This window comes from Leucopleurus acutus (genome assembly GCF_964270905.1).
Source record: "Leucopleurus acutus genome assembly, chromosome: 3".
Classification (NCBI taxonomy): Eukaryota; Metazoa; Chordata; class Mammalia; order Artiodactyla; family Delphinidae; genus Leucopleurus; species Leucopleurus acutus.
Window position 1 is genome coordinate 140,141,535 of NC_139145.1, and position 16,110 is coordinate 140,157,644.

The following is a 16,110-nucleotide window of genomic DNA, read 5'->3' on the forward strand; positions in this document are numbered from 1 at the left end:
CTCTTCAAACCACCATCCCCCAAAAATCACTGATTGAAAAATTAACAAGGAGAAAAAAAAATTTTTAATATATTTCCTGGCACAATACAAACTGTGGGTGAAAGATGTTCAACTTCATGAAATATTTCTTGGTTCCTTATGGTTCATGGACATTAAATTCCCGGTAAGATTACTCAGTTCCCTCCCAGTTGGGAGTTTATTTCCATACTTTTGCCAAGACAATGGTAGGACAACATGCACTCACAGTCATCATTCAAGGATTCATCCATTCATTGACTCAAGCAATAACTTAGTGCCTACCACGTGCAGGCTAGATGGGGAAGGAAAGCTTTACTTACAGCTCTAAGGTCTAATAGTTTAGGATTGAAAGAGGTTGCATTCAAAGATTAGTTGCATTCAAAGATTTATTAGGAGAATAGCTAAGATACTTATAGCACTCATCTAAAAGTTTTAATTATAGTTTCCCAATTGGATGGCCATCATTTAGGGTGAGTAGAGGTGCCACAGATTAGTGTAAGGCATCCTTGAATCTTTGTGTGCACCCAGAACTGCCAATAGACAGAAAAAAACGCCTCACACATGTGCACTGTTTCTAGACGTATGTATGTATGGCTGTGATTCACACAAAGTTATTCTGAAATGTGACTGAATTCATAGAATCTTTTCATACTCATGGGTTTTCTCATTAAACGAATACTAAGATGCAGTTTTTAAAGTAGTAAATTCAAAGATTTCTAGAAAAAAATTACTTCTTTCTAAAAATAGCTTTAACAACTTTTCACTATGCAGCAAAAGAATATACCGCTGGCCTCTCTACAACAGTAAATTAAAAAAAGAGAGATTTGGCTTAAACTAAATCTCAACAGCTAAAGATCTACTGGAAAGTTTTGCAATATATTATAGCTCTCTGAATAAATCAGGCCTAACGTGATCATCTGAAATCAATAAATTCGCAGATTCTATCTTACTGGAAAAAGAATCAAGCCCTCACAAACAACTTTAATCACACAAAAAAAAGAAAGAAAGAAAGAAAAATTAATAGGAAACCACTAAAAATATTAAGAACAACAAGACACCAAGATGAAAAAGGCTTACCACAAAATTTTATAATAATTCCCAAGAGCATTTAGCATTATTTACCGGAATTATTCAATGGCATTTAATCAGATGGGGAAATTCCTAACTTCCTGGCCTGTAAGCCATCAAATTAAGCAGGCTCAAGAAAAACTTTCTGGGCTTCCCTGGTGGTGCAGTTGCTAAGAATCTGCCTGCCAATTCAGGGAACACGGGTTCGAGCCCCGGTCTGGGAAGATCCCACGTGCCGCGGAGCAACCAAGCCTATGCGCTACAACTACTGAGCCTGTGCTCTAGAGCCCATGAGCCACAACTACTGAAGCCCGTGCATCTAGAGCCCGTGCTCCACAGCAAGAGAAGCCACCGCAATGAGAAGCCTGCGCACTGCAACGCAGAGCAGCCCCCGCTCGCCGCAACTAGAGAAAGCCCGCAAGCAGCAACGAAGACCCAACGCAGCCAAAAATAAATAAATAAATTTATAAAAACAAAGAAAAAGAAAAACTTTCTGCTTTAACAAGAACATGGTATATTTAACAGTATAGTGATAAAGAGATTAATAATATAAATTATAGAGTATATGTCTCCAAACCAAAATAGATTTCTCATGAACAAGTACTATAAATAAAGGATAATTTTTAATGTAACACAATACTATATATTGACTACATGCAAAACAGAGCATGTAAAAATGTTCTGAACTTTAGTATTTATACAGTAAGAAATGTCATTCTAAGCATATAATTTTATACTGAGCACTAGTGTTTATCCAGCATGCTCTTGTCACTACTTTGATTTCCATTTTCTCCACACAGTCCATGAGCTTCAGGAGAAATGACCTGAAACTACTCCAGAGGCAGGCCTCGCTGGCCTAAGGGTAATCTCAGCACCTACTGAAGACCAGTTCAGAAATCCAGGTGTAAGCTGAGGGGCATCTCATTGCCCTGCCTACATGGATTGGTTCAGAAGTGGGGATGTAACCCAGTCAAGGCCAATAAGAATGAGGGAAAGTGTGCTAAGGGATTGTGAAAAAGAAGTTCCCTTGCTCTTCAAGAGGGAGCCATGAGAACGGCTTGCCTTGCCCTCCGGATGTGTGCTGCGCACAGTGGAGGCCTGCCTCTGCTCCTGACCATGAAACCAACTCAGAGGGGGCGGAGCTAAAAGAGGACAAAGCGGCACGGCAGGGCCCCGACCACACCTACCCAGCTATAACTGGCTTCCTTCACCTACGCAACCCAGCAAATCTCCTTTCTTGTTTAAGGCAGACTGTGTTGGAATTTCTGCTTCTGGCAGCCAAAGGCACCCTAACAGATACACACCAAAGGCTCTTTTGGAATAACAAAATCATAGATGGGGTTAAACTATTGAGTCTTTTTTTTTTAACACATTCCTATTCTTTATGATAGTCTACTTCTTTTTTTCTTTCTTTCTTTCTTTCTTTATTTATTTATGGTTGCGTTGGGTCTTGTTTGCTGCACGCAGGCTTTCTCTAGTTGTGGTGAGCAGAGGCTACTCTTCGTTGCGATGCGCGGGCTTCTCATTGCAGTGGCTTCTCTTGTTGTGGAGCACGGGCTCTAGGCACGCGGGCTTCAGTAGTTGTGTCATGTGGGCTCAGTAGTTGTGGCTCATGGGCTCTAGAGCGCAGGCTCAGTAGTTGTAGCACACGGGCTTAGTTGCTCCACGGCATGTGGGATCTTCCCGGACCAGGGCTCGAACCTGTGTCCCCTGCATTGGCAGGCGGATTCTTAGCAATTGCATCACCAGGGAAGTCCAAAATATTGAGTCTTAAACTATAAAAATGTTACAGATAAGGACAAAAGGCTTTTTATACATATATGTACACATATGAAAAAAAAGAGATAATTGGTTATGTAATAGATTGGATGTGGCAAAAAACTGCTGAACATTTGACCCACTGATCTAATAAGTCTCTGATTCTGCCAGCCCCGAGGTGCACAGAGCAACACACGGATACAATCCCTCTATCTCTGTTATCACTAGAGAGGCTACAGATAGCTCTGTTCATGAACATAAAGGGATTCTGACCCAAGCTTAACCAGTCAAGCTTTATATGTGAGTTCTATTCCTGGAACTAGATAAAAATTTTCTCTGCCTAATTAATTATTTGTATAAGGAACCAGAGAGAAAGCCAGGTGGCAAAAACTTGACTGTTACAAATTGGATGCCTTGAGATATTTCTAAATGTAATATGTAGGAAATATGATTAGTCAACAGCATGTTTTAGCAGATAAGAGAAATCCTTAAAGATCTATTTAAAGAAGAAGCCTAAAAACAAGCCTTTACCTAATAATTAAAGAACACATTTATAAAAATTTTTTGAGGATTACCTCAATAATTTACCTGCCATAGCTGCAAAATTCTGTATAGATAAAAATCAAAATCAGTCAAGGCTTTACCATGGCTTCATAAGCTATGGGAATTCTCAAAAAAAGGAAAACAACTTACCAAACCTAAATGGTAACATAAAAAGGAAACATATATAATATATTATATATTATATATATATATAATACATTAAATAATATTCTTATATAAATTATAACATTCTTTGTTTTCCCTCCAATACATGTCTAGATGCACATTAGCTACCAATCCCTAAAAAATTAATGAATATTTATTATACATTTGTTTATAAAATAATTAGGAGGTTATTTTTTAAAAGAGAAATAATGCTGTTTATTTCATTTTCCATGTCAGAAAACTTAGGTCAGGGGACTTCCCTGGTGGTGCAGTGGTTAAGAATCCACCTGCCAATGCGGGAGACACGGGTTCAATCCCTGGTCCAAGAAGATCCCACATGCCAAGAAGCAACTAAGCCCGTGCGCCACAATGACTGAGCCTGAACTCTAGAGCCCGCGAATCACAACTACTGAGCCCGCGTGCCACAACTACTGAAGCCCACACGCCTAGAGCCTGTGCTCTGCAACAAGAGAAGCCACCTCAATGAGAACACGTGCACCGCAGCGAAGCGTAGCCCCCGCTCACCGCAACTAGAGAAAGCCCACGCGCAGCAACGAACACACAACGCAGCCAAAAATAAATAAATAAAATTAAAAAAAAAAAAAACTTAGGTCAGAATGAGATTGACAGAAAAGCCTTAATGAAATGGGTATCTTCAGAAAAGTCAGATAAAAAGCAAGTTAAGCCATGGTTTTCCACAGTGAAATCCATGCTAGATTGCCATCTAATGGCAATGCTTTTGTAACTTCATGAGTATGTCCATAAGCCTGATGATTTCAAAGAACATCTTTGACATGCCACATAATGCTCAAGAATGTCTGGACTTTCTATTGCAACAGTCAGTAAGCTTTTCAGTCTGGATACCATTTGCAAAACCAAGCATCACCAATGGAAGAAAGGTGATTATGCTAATGCTCTATGTGCCAGGCCCTACACTGGGCTTTTCTCTTCATGTAGTTCTCAAAACAACTCTGCAAGATAAAAAGGATTACTTCCTTTTCAGAAATGAGGAATCTGAGGTTCAGAGAGCCACAGCTGTTAAGCAGTGGAACTGGAATTTGAATCTACTCTATCTGGTTCTAAATCCATGATCTGATTGCCAATGAATGGATTAAACATAAGCAGATAAAATTAAAAACTGGGGAAGAGGAAAGAAGCTTTTAGTTCCTCACCAAAATCCACATTTGTTATGGGTTGAATTGTGTCCCCAGAAAAATTCACATGTTGAAACCCTAACCCCCGGTAACTCAGAATACGACTATATTTAGAGACAGTCTTTAAAGAGATGATTACATTAAATGAGGCCATCAGGGTGGGCCCTAATCCAATCTGACTGGTATCCTTAAAAACAAGAGAAAATGTGAACACAAAAAAGACACCAAGACCATGTGAGGACACAGCAAGAAGAGGCCCTCTACAAGCCCAGGAGAGGAGCCTCAAAAGAAACCTTGATCTTGGACTTCTAGGCTCCAGACTGTGAGAAAATAAATTTCTGTTGTTTAAGCTCCCCAGTCTGTGAGATCTTGTTACGGTACCCTTAGCAAACTAATACAATGTTCTCTTATCCCTGGGGGCACAGTTAGACAACCATTCCCAGCCTCCTTCGTAGTTAGGTTTGGCCATGTGACTAGGTCTTTAGCAGAAGAAATGTGAGCAGGGGTGGTGTATGCCACTTCTGGGCATCCCATGCACACTCCTCCTTGGCCCTTTACTTCTAGCTGGCTGGAACAGAGACAGTGCCCTGAGCGACCTTCACGGCCTCATAACGATGATGACAACATTGCTGTACCTGAATCCCCAGAGGACCACCTGAAGGAGAGCTGCCCTCCAATGTGTCAACCACCTATTACTGTTAACTGAGCAAGAAGGGACTTTCTATAATGTCTGAGCTTTTGGGTGAATTTGTTTTAGCAGCTAGACCATCCTAACTAATACTGAGGCATAAGAAAGTATAGAGAAAGTGGAAATAAGGAAGAACAGAAATGCCCATGGTGGAAAGTGCTGGTTATAGCTGTAACTCTATCTATCGGGTGCTGTTTCACCAGAGACGGGACAGCCTCAGCCTCCCAATCCTTTTCAACTCAGGGACTGCCACAGAGGGAAGCACAGTGCTTTCCAATCTTGCAACATACTTTGGGAGAAACACCAGACCAAACCAGGAGATAATTCTGGGCCATAAATCTTCCTACCAGGGCATCTGTTAAATTTGGCCCAGTCACTCACTAAATGTGCCCAAACACACTCTAAATAGTCAAGATTGATAAATGACGATGGAAAACTCCACAGTCTTGGCATCTTCCTCTTAAGGACAAGTTGCCCTGCCTCTGTTGAAAGCTACCAAGACGTGTATAGACAGCCTGTGGTTACCAACCCTTGATGTTGCAACATTTAAGTATTTTTCTCTGCCCTTCCAAATTCTCAAAACAAATGAAACTCTGTACAAGAAATATTACAAAATTCCATACAATCGTACAATGCATTTAAAGGAGGAGAGGATGGTAGATGAATCAGATTAGTCAGTAAAAGAAAGTTAAATAATTCAAAAAAAGCTGAAAATCCCTGATCTATCACTGTCCTGTAAGACCACAATGTTTACAGAATGAAAAGAACAATCTGAAAAATAAAGCTTTACTTTAGAGAAAGACCTTGTGTAGTCATCAAAACAATATTATCTTTGTGGAGTTTCACAAACAAAGAGTATACTGCTATATCAATTATTCTCTTGCCTAAAAGAACAAGTGTGAAAATTACTATGGAGGGCTTCCCTGGTGGCGCAGTGGTTGAGAGTCCACCTGCCGATGCAGGGGACACGGCTTCGTGCCCCGGTCCGGGAAGATCCCACATGCCACGGAGCAGCTGCGCCCGTGAGCCATGGCCGCTGAGCCTGCGCGTCCGGAGCCTGTGCTCCTCAACAGGAGAGGCCACAACAGTGAGAGGCCCACGTACCGCAAAGAAAAAAAAAATTACTATGGAAAGTTACTCTTTTGTACTATATTTCTACTTCATATGAAAGATGGCTTCAAAGAGACAGGCAGCATCCAATGCAAAACCAATGTTGATTTTCCAGGAGACTGTGAGATCCCTCAGGTTTGGTCTCACATGTGTAAGGCCCTTGTATATCAAGGGAAAACACTCCCTCCCAATTCTCCAGAGTCATGCAAAATTGCCACAAAGCTCCTTTGATGGGTGTATACTACAGACCCTATCTGATATAGATAAAAATAAAAAGGACTGTTACCCTAATCTGGATCATACCTAAAAAGAGGCCCAAAGATATACAGCCTAAGGGATCATAATTTATAATCAAGCAATGAATATCTTCCCTCCTGGCTGATAGGACACTTTCTAACTCCTGAACAGACCTTCCCACTACTTCCTAATTCTATCTCCTGAGAGGCCTAGCTCAACACCTCAAACTGCAAACGTGGCAAGTGTCCTACTTTTGAAAATTTAAGAAAGCTAGCTTCCCAGTCTTAAACTAGCCTCTGCAGTATTCCTATCCAAGAGTGTTCTTTCTTGGATGGCACTAGAAAAATAAAAGGGATTGTACCAACTGAGAACTAAGGAAGGAACCCACATTAGCTCAGGAACATCTGCTGAGCCACAGCTGTACACAAGGCTCCCTGGTAAGCACCCTCGTGGCAGAGATGAGACAGGGCAAGTAAAGGGCAGTGAGACTGAGAACTACTGGAATTTGAGGTACGGGCAAATGCTATGAATGCCGAAAAAAGAGGGTTTACTACGGAGCAGGAGACAGCAGGACCTCTGGAGAAACTACTAAGCTCAGAAGGACTTCAAAAGGCAGGGAATAAAGACACAGACCTACGAGAGAATGGACTTGAGGACACGGGGAGGGGGAAGGGTAAGCTGGGACGAAGTGAGAGAGCGGCATGGACTTATATATACTATAAGTAAATGTAAAATAGATAGCTAGTGAGAAGCAGCCACATAGCACAGGGAGATCAGCTCGGTGCTTTGTGACCACCTAGAGGGGTGGGATAGGGAGGGTGGGAGGGAGGGAGACACAAGAGGGAGGAGATATGGGAACATATGTATATGTATAACTGATTCACTTTGTTATAAAGCAGAAACTAACACACCATTGTAAAGCAACTATACTCCAATAAAGATGTTAAAAAAAAAAAAAAAAAGGCAGGGAAGGGCAGGGACAGCATTCCAAAGAGAAGGAACAATACGTGCAAGGCCTGAAAGTCCTTGGCCTCCTTGAGGAGATAATAGCAGCGAGCGTGACTGAAATCTGGCCCAGAGAGCAAGACATGAGTTTCACATGAGATCCAAAAGCTCAATCAGGACTAGAAACTGAAAGGCAAGAAATACCTTACCAAAGGGTGCAAAATTTAGAGCACCGGTAAGGGTGGGGTGGGGAGGGAGGGGAGGTGATCCAATCCTGAGGACTTTAGATGCCTTTACCTAATGATGCTGGGAACTTGAGTGGTCCACGTTACTGTCATGACTAAACAAAACCCCAGGCTTTCCAGTAGCTATGGTTCAATTACGAAATGAGGGCAGGGCCTGAGGTGGAGACGGGGAGAGCAGGAAAACCAGATGACCCTATGATGCTTATGATTTTTAATTAGGCGTCATCAGGAAAGGTTCTAAATGGAGAAAGTTGTCTCAGGGTAGATTTAGTGTGTGCCCCACAGTACTCCTAATTCTCACAGGAATTTAGGCAAAATTTGCCTAACACACAGTCACTGCTAAACCACTGTGATTTCTCCTCACACCCCCACCCCGTAATCCCTAATTTACGAATTAGATTTTCAACCTGATTCAGTTTCTTCCTGATTAAACCTTCCAAGTCTATGAAAAGTCTCTCTAAAAGGGTTTCAGAATAATAAGAATGCTGAAAAAATCTCCTGTGTCTCAAAAGGTTTACTGGAAAAGATTATGAGCACAGCCTGAACTTTATCAGAGAGGGGGGCTGCCAAACTTTTTAGTGGTAACCCTAAAGGTCACAGAGCTGGACAGGAAGGTTGGGAGCTTTCCCTCGTGGGCACAGCACCACAAAATGAGACTGTCCGCTAGGCCCTCTCTTGAAGTTACCTGCACTAAGTGAAATGCTAGCCCTGCATCCATCGCCCAACCCAATTGAGGGGGTCTAGACAATGGTACAAGACACCAGCAGCATAATTAGTAGCTAGCTACAGAAACGTTTCGTTTTACCCAGGACCCTCATGAGTACAACGTTATTGTGTGTCCAAGCCCACTGACTGACGTGTGCCTAGGAGGAATGAAAATTTACCAGCTCCACAGGATTGCTACCTGAAGCGAGCTCATTGCCCATGTTCCTCTCTCAACGTTCTTATCCACGCCAGGTTTTCAGTACAGCCGTGAGGATCTCGGTCTAAGGAATCGCCACTTGGAGAACTTCTGACATTTAACTTAATCCCCTTTGGATCCACTCAAGGAAAACTTTAGAACAACTTCTGCTCCAGGAGTCTTTCAGGAGCAAGACACACCATCACGTGACTTATGCAAAGGCTCAGGACCAACACCAGTAAGGGTACAATGCCAAGGACACTGTTTTTCAAAGGGCATGTGTACCTTTATATAATCTTTTCAATTTTTTTTTTTTTTTTTTAATGCTCAGAGGTTTTCAAGTTTCAGTCCCCTAGGGATATGTAAGACCTTTAGAAAGATCATCTTCATCCTTATTATATTCAAATTAGCTTTTCTCTTTTGGGGGACTTACCAAAAAAGTAACAGAAAGGTGCTTTTCAGACCAGCCTTGTGAGTGTGAACTCTGGGTCAATCCACTGGTCAGGGACTTTGTGCAAGTTTAAAGTGCTTTGACCAGATGGCTTCAGAAAAGACTGAAAACAGGAAAGGCTCAGCAGAACAGACTCGTAAACCTTCAACAAGTCCTCTTTATCACTATCATATAATTTGAACTGCTGCTAAGGTACACTTACTGTAAACTACTTATAAAAAATAAGAAGTTAAAGTTTAGTCAACTGTTCACATGCCCTTTTTCTGTTCAAAAAAAAAAAAAAGATACTATGGGGGGTAGGTCCGAAAAGTCCATATGTGTTTTATGCAAGAAGTCTTGAGTTCTATAACTTACTTTAAGATTTACCATCAATAATAATTCTATATACTATATCCAAAGTATACTCAGTTCTTTTTTTAACCTAGTGACATATATTTTATTTTTTCTATTTTTTATTATTTTATTGAAGTTTAGTTGATTTACAATGTTGTGTTCGTTTCAGGTGTAGAGCAAAGTGATTCAGTTTTTATATATAGATATATAGATATAGATATTCTTTTTCAGACTTTTTCCCTCATAGGTTATTACAAAATACTGAGTAGAGTTCCCTGTGCTATACAGTAAGTCCTTGTTGGTTATCTATTTTATATACAGTAGTATGTATATGTTAATCCTAAACTCCTAACTTATCCCTCCACCCTCTTCCCCTTTGGTAACCATAAGTTTGTTTTCTTTGTCTGTGGTTCTACTCAGTTCTTTATAAAGAGAATGATTTAAAACTACTAGCTTCAGGGCTTTCAGGGCTTCACCATTTACTGCATGAGTAAATGCTTTAGCACCCTCTACTGGCCACTTGTTACATCCAGTCAGTTCCCAGCTCATCTCCCCAACAGGCAACTACCTTTCAACGGTCTAATGGTGGCTACAGCAAAAGCCACCCCATCCTTCCTTCAAAGCCACCTGCAACAGCTGAGCCAGAAGCCACCACCACAAAAGGAAAGGATGAACCCTGAAGTGCTCTCCTGCCACCACCTGTCCATGAGTCCTACTGTCGCTGGCAGATTTCAAACACCACCTGTGGCCCCTGCCTTGTCTGATCTGCACCCACCTCCAGTAACCAACCCCAGCCTCATTTCCACACACACACACAGATTCTTCCAGGGGCTGAGCCCATGTCACTCTCCCGCTGTCTGCTTCATCTAGCCAGCTCCGGTGGGATGGGGATGTCTGGAGAGAAGAGCTCACCCACTGGGTATCACATGGGTAAACAGAGGACAAAAAGAAGAGCCTGAAAGGCACGTTTTCCCCCACAAGCTCACAGATATGCTGCCAATCAGCTTCCTGCCCCTGGGTGTATATTAGCCAGATTGGGGGAAGGGGGTGCCAGAAGAGGACTTCTCCTTTCCCAGAACCTCATGACAAAGCAGCTTCTCCTAATTTTCCACGGTCCCCTAGAGAAAGCAAGGCTCCTTTAGGAGGATCGAACACAAGTAACGCGAACCCTGTAAGTTCTCATTATCTGGCCCACTTTCTTTTAGAAAGGGAAAAAAATTAGAGTCAGCATGGTATTCATTATTCACTAACAGAAGCAAAGGACAGGAGAGGAGATAGGAATATAAAAGGTAGAGAGTTTCTTCACTCCCAAATCTTGCTAGATCAAGCTACTGTTTATTACTGATTAATAAATGCTGGCTGGTTTGACATCAAGCATCTATTCTTTAGAAGAGGATGTTGTAAAGGACTAAAAAGTAATTGCTGCCATCAAAGAGCTCATGATTTGATTGTAAAGACCAAACAAGTCAAAGGAAGTAATTACAAAGTAACAAAGCATCATAACCTTTAGTAAAAAATATATACGGGAAATTCCATAAATATATATACACACACACAAAGTCCCCCTCTCTTTCTCATGTATAAAAAAATGATCATCAGGGCTTCCCTGGTGGCGCAGTGGTGGAGGGTCTGCCTGCTGATGCGGGGGACGCGGGTTCGTGCCCCCGTCCGGGGGATTCCCGCATGCCGCGGAACGGCTGGGCCCATGGGCCATGGTCGCTGGGCCTGCGCATCCGGAGCCTGTGCTCCGCAACAGGAGAGGCCACAGCGGTGAGAGGCCCGCATACAAAGAAAAAAAAAAAAAAAGATCATCAAAATATTAATAATGGGACTTCCCTGGTGGTGCAGTGGTTAAGAATCTGCCTGCCAATGCAGGGGACACGGGTTCGGGCCCTGGTCCGGGAAGATCCCACATGCTGCAGAGCAACTAAGCCTGTGCAACACAACTACTGAGCCTGTGCTCTGGAGCCCACAAGTCACAACTACTGAAGCCTGCGCGCCTAGAGCCCATATTCCGCAATAAGAGAAGCCACCACAATGAGAAGCCCACGTACCACAACGCAGAGTAGCCCCAGCTCGCGGCAGCTAGAGAAAGCCGACGCGCAGCAAGGAAGACCCAACACAGCCAAAGATAAATAAATAAAATTTTAAAAATAATAAATAAATTTTAAAAAATATATATTAATAATGGTCACTCTGGTAGAACTTCCAATCTGTACTTTTTCTTTCATATTTTTCAGTGCTGTTTGGATTTCCTACAATAGAAATGTAGTATCTTAACAAAGAGAACAGAAATAAATTAAAAAACAATTATCAAGGGTGTAAACAAAGCAAACTGCTTACAAATATAATACTGTACACAGAATATGATCTATGAACATAGATAAAAATACACAGAAGACTGGAAGAAAATATACAAATTATTAATGACCGTGTTTGTCCAGGGGCCACAGTGATTTTGTCTTTTCTGCCTTTCATGTGCTTTCTCATTCTCTAGAAAGTAAATCAATCTTTACTTAAAGAAATGCAAACGTTAAACAATTATTCACCCTCATTTTAAAGTATCATTAGTAAAAGTGCTTTATCGATAACCACTGATGTAATGACACACCTGGAATAAGTGCTGTGCTGATAAGGATATCCACCTCCTTGCACTGCTGAGCAAATAGCTTCATTTCAGCCTCAATGAACTCTTTGGACATCTCCTTTGCATATCCTCCTTGGCCCTCACCAGATTCCTTCAAGTCCACCTCTAAGGGCTCAGCACCCAGAGACTTGAACTGCTCCAAAGCTGCGGCCCTGGTGATTATTGAAGGGAAAGCAGTGGTCATTTCAGGTCCCTAATACAGAAATCAAGATCATCATTTACATACACATTTTTAAGAAAGCTCTATGTATTCAAAAGTAGAAACTTTCTTTTGAGGTCTCTGACCAGACCGTTTGAATTTTTTTTCTAAAGGCAGGTAACACCCTTACGATAATATCTTTTTCTGGAAAAAAAAAAAAAAACTATAGGAAATTCCAACTCTTACTTAGTTAAGTTACAAAAGGAATTTCACTACTGCCAACTCCAGTCATCAGTTAGTAGAGTTTCTTGACAGTAGTCCCACTGTTGATGATGTGAGATCTGACCTACGTTCAGATTTGACATCATTGAAATCACTCAAGTTGAGGTCTTCACTTGTAAATGTTCTGACTTATGGGGACTTTTCCCATATAAACGACTCTTTTATTTAGAAATATTGTTACAAAGTGATTTTTGCCCCTAGTCCTCATTAAATTGTGTTTGAGAAAAGTGATCTATAAATGGCATAAATGGCAAAATGTGAAGAGCCAACACATTTAACTTATGTAAAAATACATTCAGTTTAAAAATAAATAAGTAAATGCTAGCCAAGTTCTGTGCACTAGTTGGGAAACCAGAGCCAACAAACCTCTCAGCTCTGTGGCGGACAGTGTTTAACTCACCAACATCCATCCCACTACAGTGAATCCCAAACCTCCCTAACGACAACAATCGCTCCAGGCACTTGTTAAAAATTCAAATTCCCAGGCCCATTCCGAGACCCACTGAATTACAATCTCCAGCAGAGGGGCCAGGAGCTCTATTTTTAGCAAGAGCTGTAGGTAATTCTTGCCTTAACGGAAGTTTGGGTAACAGTGGACTGAGCCCATCAGTCCCCTGGCAACTGTCATGGTCGGGGAGCAGACACAGAGGTGGGATAATGAAGGCAGGGCAGAAAAGGTAAGGCATGGATGAACAAGAGCTTCTCTCCATTTCTGCTGACTTGAACAAGGAAGCTTGTATCCCAGATTGCCTGCGGAGGTCAACTTGTGACCACAGGGGGGATCAGCCAGAGCTGAGGACAGCAGAGAGGAGAGATAGAAGGAACCTGGTCCTGGATGGCACTGACCAGCGGCTGCCTCTAGTGTCAAAAGGGAGTCCTTTCCATGGATTTTTCACTTCGGAGAGATAACACATTTTCTTATAGTTTAGGCCAATCTGAGTTGGTGTTACTCAAAGGGATACAGGTTTAAAAAGTTTTAGAAATGTCTACTATTTTATTTATTTATTTTTGGCTGCGTTTGGTCTTCATTGCTGCATGCGGGGTTTCTCTAGTTGTGGCGAGCGGGGGCTACTCTTCATTGCAGTGCGCGGGCTTGTCATTGCAATGGCTTCTCTTGTTACGGAGCACGGGCTCTGGGCGTGCGGGCTTCAGTAGTTGCAGCACGCAGGCTCACTAGTTGCAGCATGCGGGCCCTAGAGCGTGCTGGCTTCAGTAGTTGTGGCACGTGGGCTCAGTAGTTGTGGCTCGCGGGCTCTAGAGCGCAGGCTCAGTAGTTGTGGCTCATGGGCTTAGTTGCTCCGCAGCATGTGGGATATTCCCGGACACGGATCAAACCCGTGTCCCCTGCACTGGCAGGCGGACTCTTAACCACTGCGCCACCAGGGAAGCCCCAAGTCACTGTATTTCTATACAATGAATCTTGTGCAGCCATTAAATATATTTGCAGATAAGTAAAGAGCTTCATGACCTACTGCTAAGTTAAAAAAAAGTAAAAAAGTAAGTTAAATAGTACTATTAGTAAAATTACATTTTTAATTAATGTGTAGAAAAGGGAACATATATAGTAAAATGTTAATAGTTATCTCTAGCAGGGTTGTAGGGTATTTTATTTTCACTTTTTGTACTTTTTTATATTTTTCTGAATTGGGAGAATAAGCATTTTTACAATCAGAAAGAAAGTAAACTGGATAAGTTATTAAACTGATTTATATTTCTTTTAACATTATGTAAAATAGGGTCATTTATTCCTATTTCATATACTTACAATAAAGAACAAATAAAATAAAGCATAGAGCACAATGCCTGGAAGAGAGTAAGCATTTAGTACAGGTATCTGAAAACTAAAGCTCTTGACCGGCCAATTGTTTTTGCAAATAAAGCTTTTTGGAATACACACCAAAAAAGGAAAGTAAAGACTTTATAAACTTTGTAATAGAGACAATAGGCAATGAGTGGAATTTCCTAGTTATTGTCTGAAAGAATTTAGAAAATCACACCCATATAATATCGCTAGGCAATGAGTTGTCCTTAAGTTTTTAGGATGTTTAACTGAAAATAACACCATTCAGTTTTCCAACAAGAATTTATAACCAAGTGTGTTTTCCAATGTATTTAGATTTCATATTTATAACATGATACTAACCCCCAGTCTCAAGATAGTGATTAGATTAACTAATGAGCTATAATTATAAGAAAAGCATTACATCAGCCACATCTTTCTTCACTGTATACTTATCTTAATAAACTGTAAATAAAATTGAAGTTAAGCAACAGCTATATTCTAGCTGTCTACTCTCTACATAATCTAAACCAAAGACATCAACATAACTTTTATAAATTCTCAGTAGTTAACTCAACACTGAGTTTCACATCATCTCCAAGTCAAATATATACACTTCCACTTTAATAGTATTGTCCACTACAATGAAAACTTGAACAACCTACTTTTCCCAGATTTGGGGGGTCTTCAATAACTTCACATCTGCAAACATTAAAAATTAAAAGCTAGGACTAATGACATGCTTAACTGTGGCTATCCCTGGCTTGTGTCCTGGTTACTTCAGAAATGCCTTTTCTCATTTCAGCAAGACAGCATTTTATCAGCACATCACCCCTCTAAACTCCCGGTAAGCACTGTAAACCATATTCTATTGGAACAGTCTTTACTCTGAAATGTCATATTCTTTTTAACTTTGAATGGTTGCATTTCTTTTTCATCATTCTATATTCAAGATTAGCAATGGTATTTCTCCTCTACTGACTTCAACTGATAATAACTAACTACATGTTTCAACCTTAAAAAAGTATTAGAACACATAAATGATAATAATACTCAATAAGCACGTAATAAAAGCTAGTATCTTCTGAAATGAAGAACAATTTTAATTGAACTTCTCTTTAAAGAAATTCCAGGAAAATGATGATACGTCTGCTTTAAAGAAATATGCAATGAACATAATCAAGTACTTTCACCTGGCAGCTCTACTGCTGCCCAATCAGCTTTATCTGCTTCCGTCTGTTGGATGCCGAGCACATCCCTCACCCCCCAACACCCCAGTCTGCTCTCCAAGATGTCTCCCATACTACTCCCCTTCTTCACACTCACAAACATCTTTGTTCATGCCCTACCTAGTGACTAAACACATTCTGAGCAGAAATAAAACACAGTAGAGCAACATGTTAGAAAGTCAGGATGCAGAGAACGCTGGTCCCATTGCTAATCTACATGAAAATACAAGACTGAGTGTGAGCGGTTCATTTGCAACTTTTAAAAATTATTTCTGCTGTACTGGGCCTGAGTCCTTAAATTTTTTTTTCCACTAAGTAATACATTTTCACTTTGAGTTAACTTTGAACAAATGGATACATTTTTAAATGAAAAGAGCTTACAGAGCAGTTTCAGCGTGCTACTTCAATTTGCAAAAG

General features: G+C 41.0%; 1 protein-coding gene across 5 annotated transcripts in view; it reads right to left on the reverse strand.

The window, feature by feature from the left end:
• The window catches only part of NNT (nicotinamide nucleotide transhydrogenase), a 95,337-nt gene that overhangs the window by 54,415 nt on the left and 24,812 nt on the right, over window positions 1-16,110 (reverse strand). For all 5 annotated transcript variants that reach the window (XM_082836079.1, XM_082836081.1, XM_082836080.1 and 2 more), the window contains one exon: window positions 12,228-12,415. In XM_082836079.1, coding sequence (XP_082692205.1) covers window positions 12,228-12,415 — 188 coding nt within the window. The remainder of the gene's footprint in view (window positions 1-12,227; window positions 12,416-16,110) is intronic.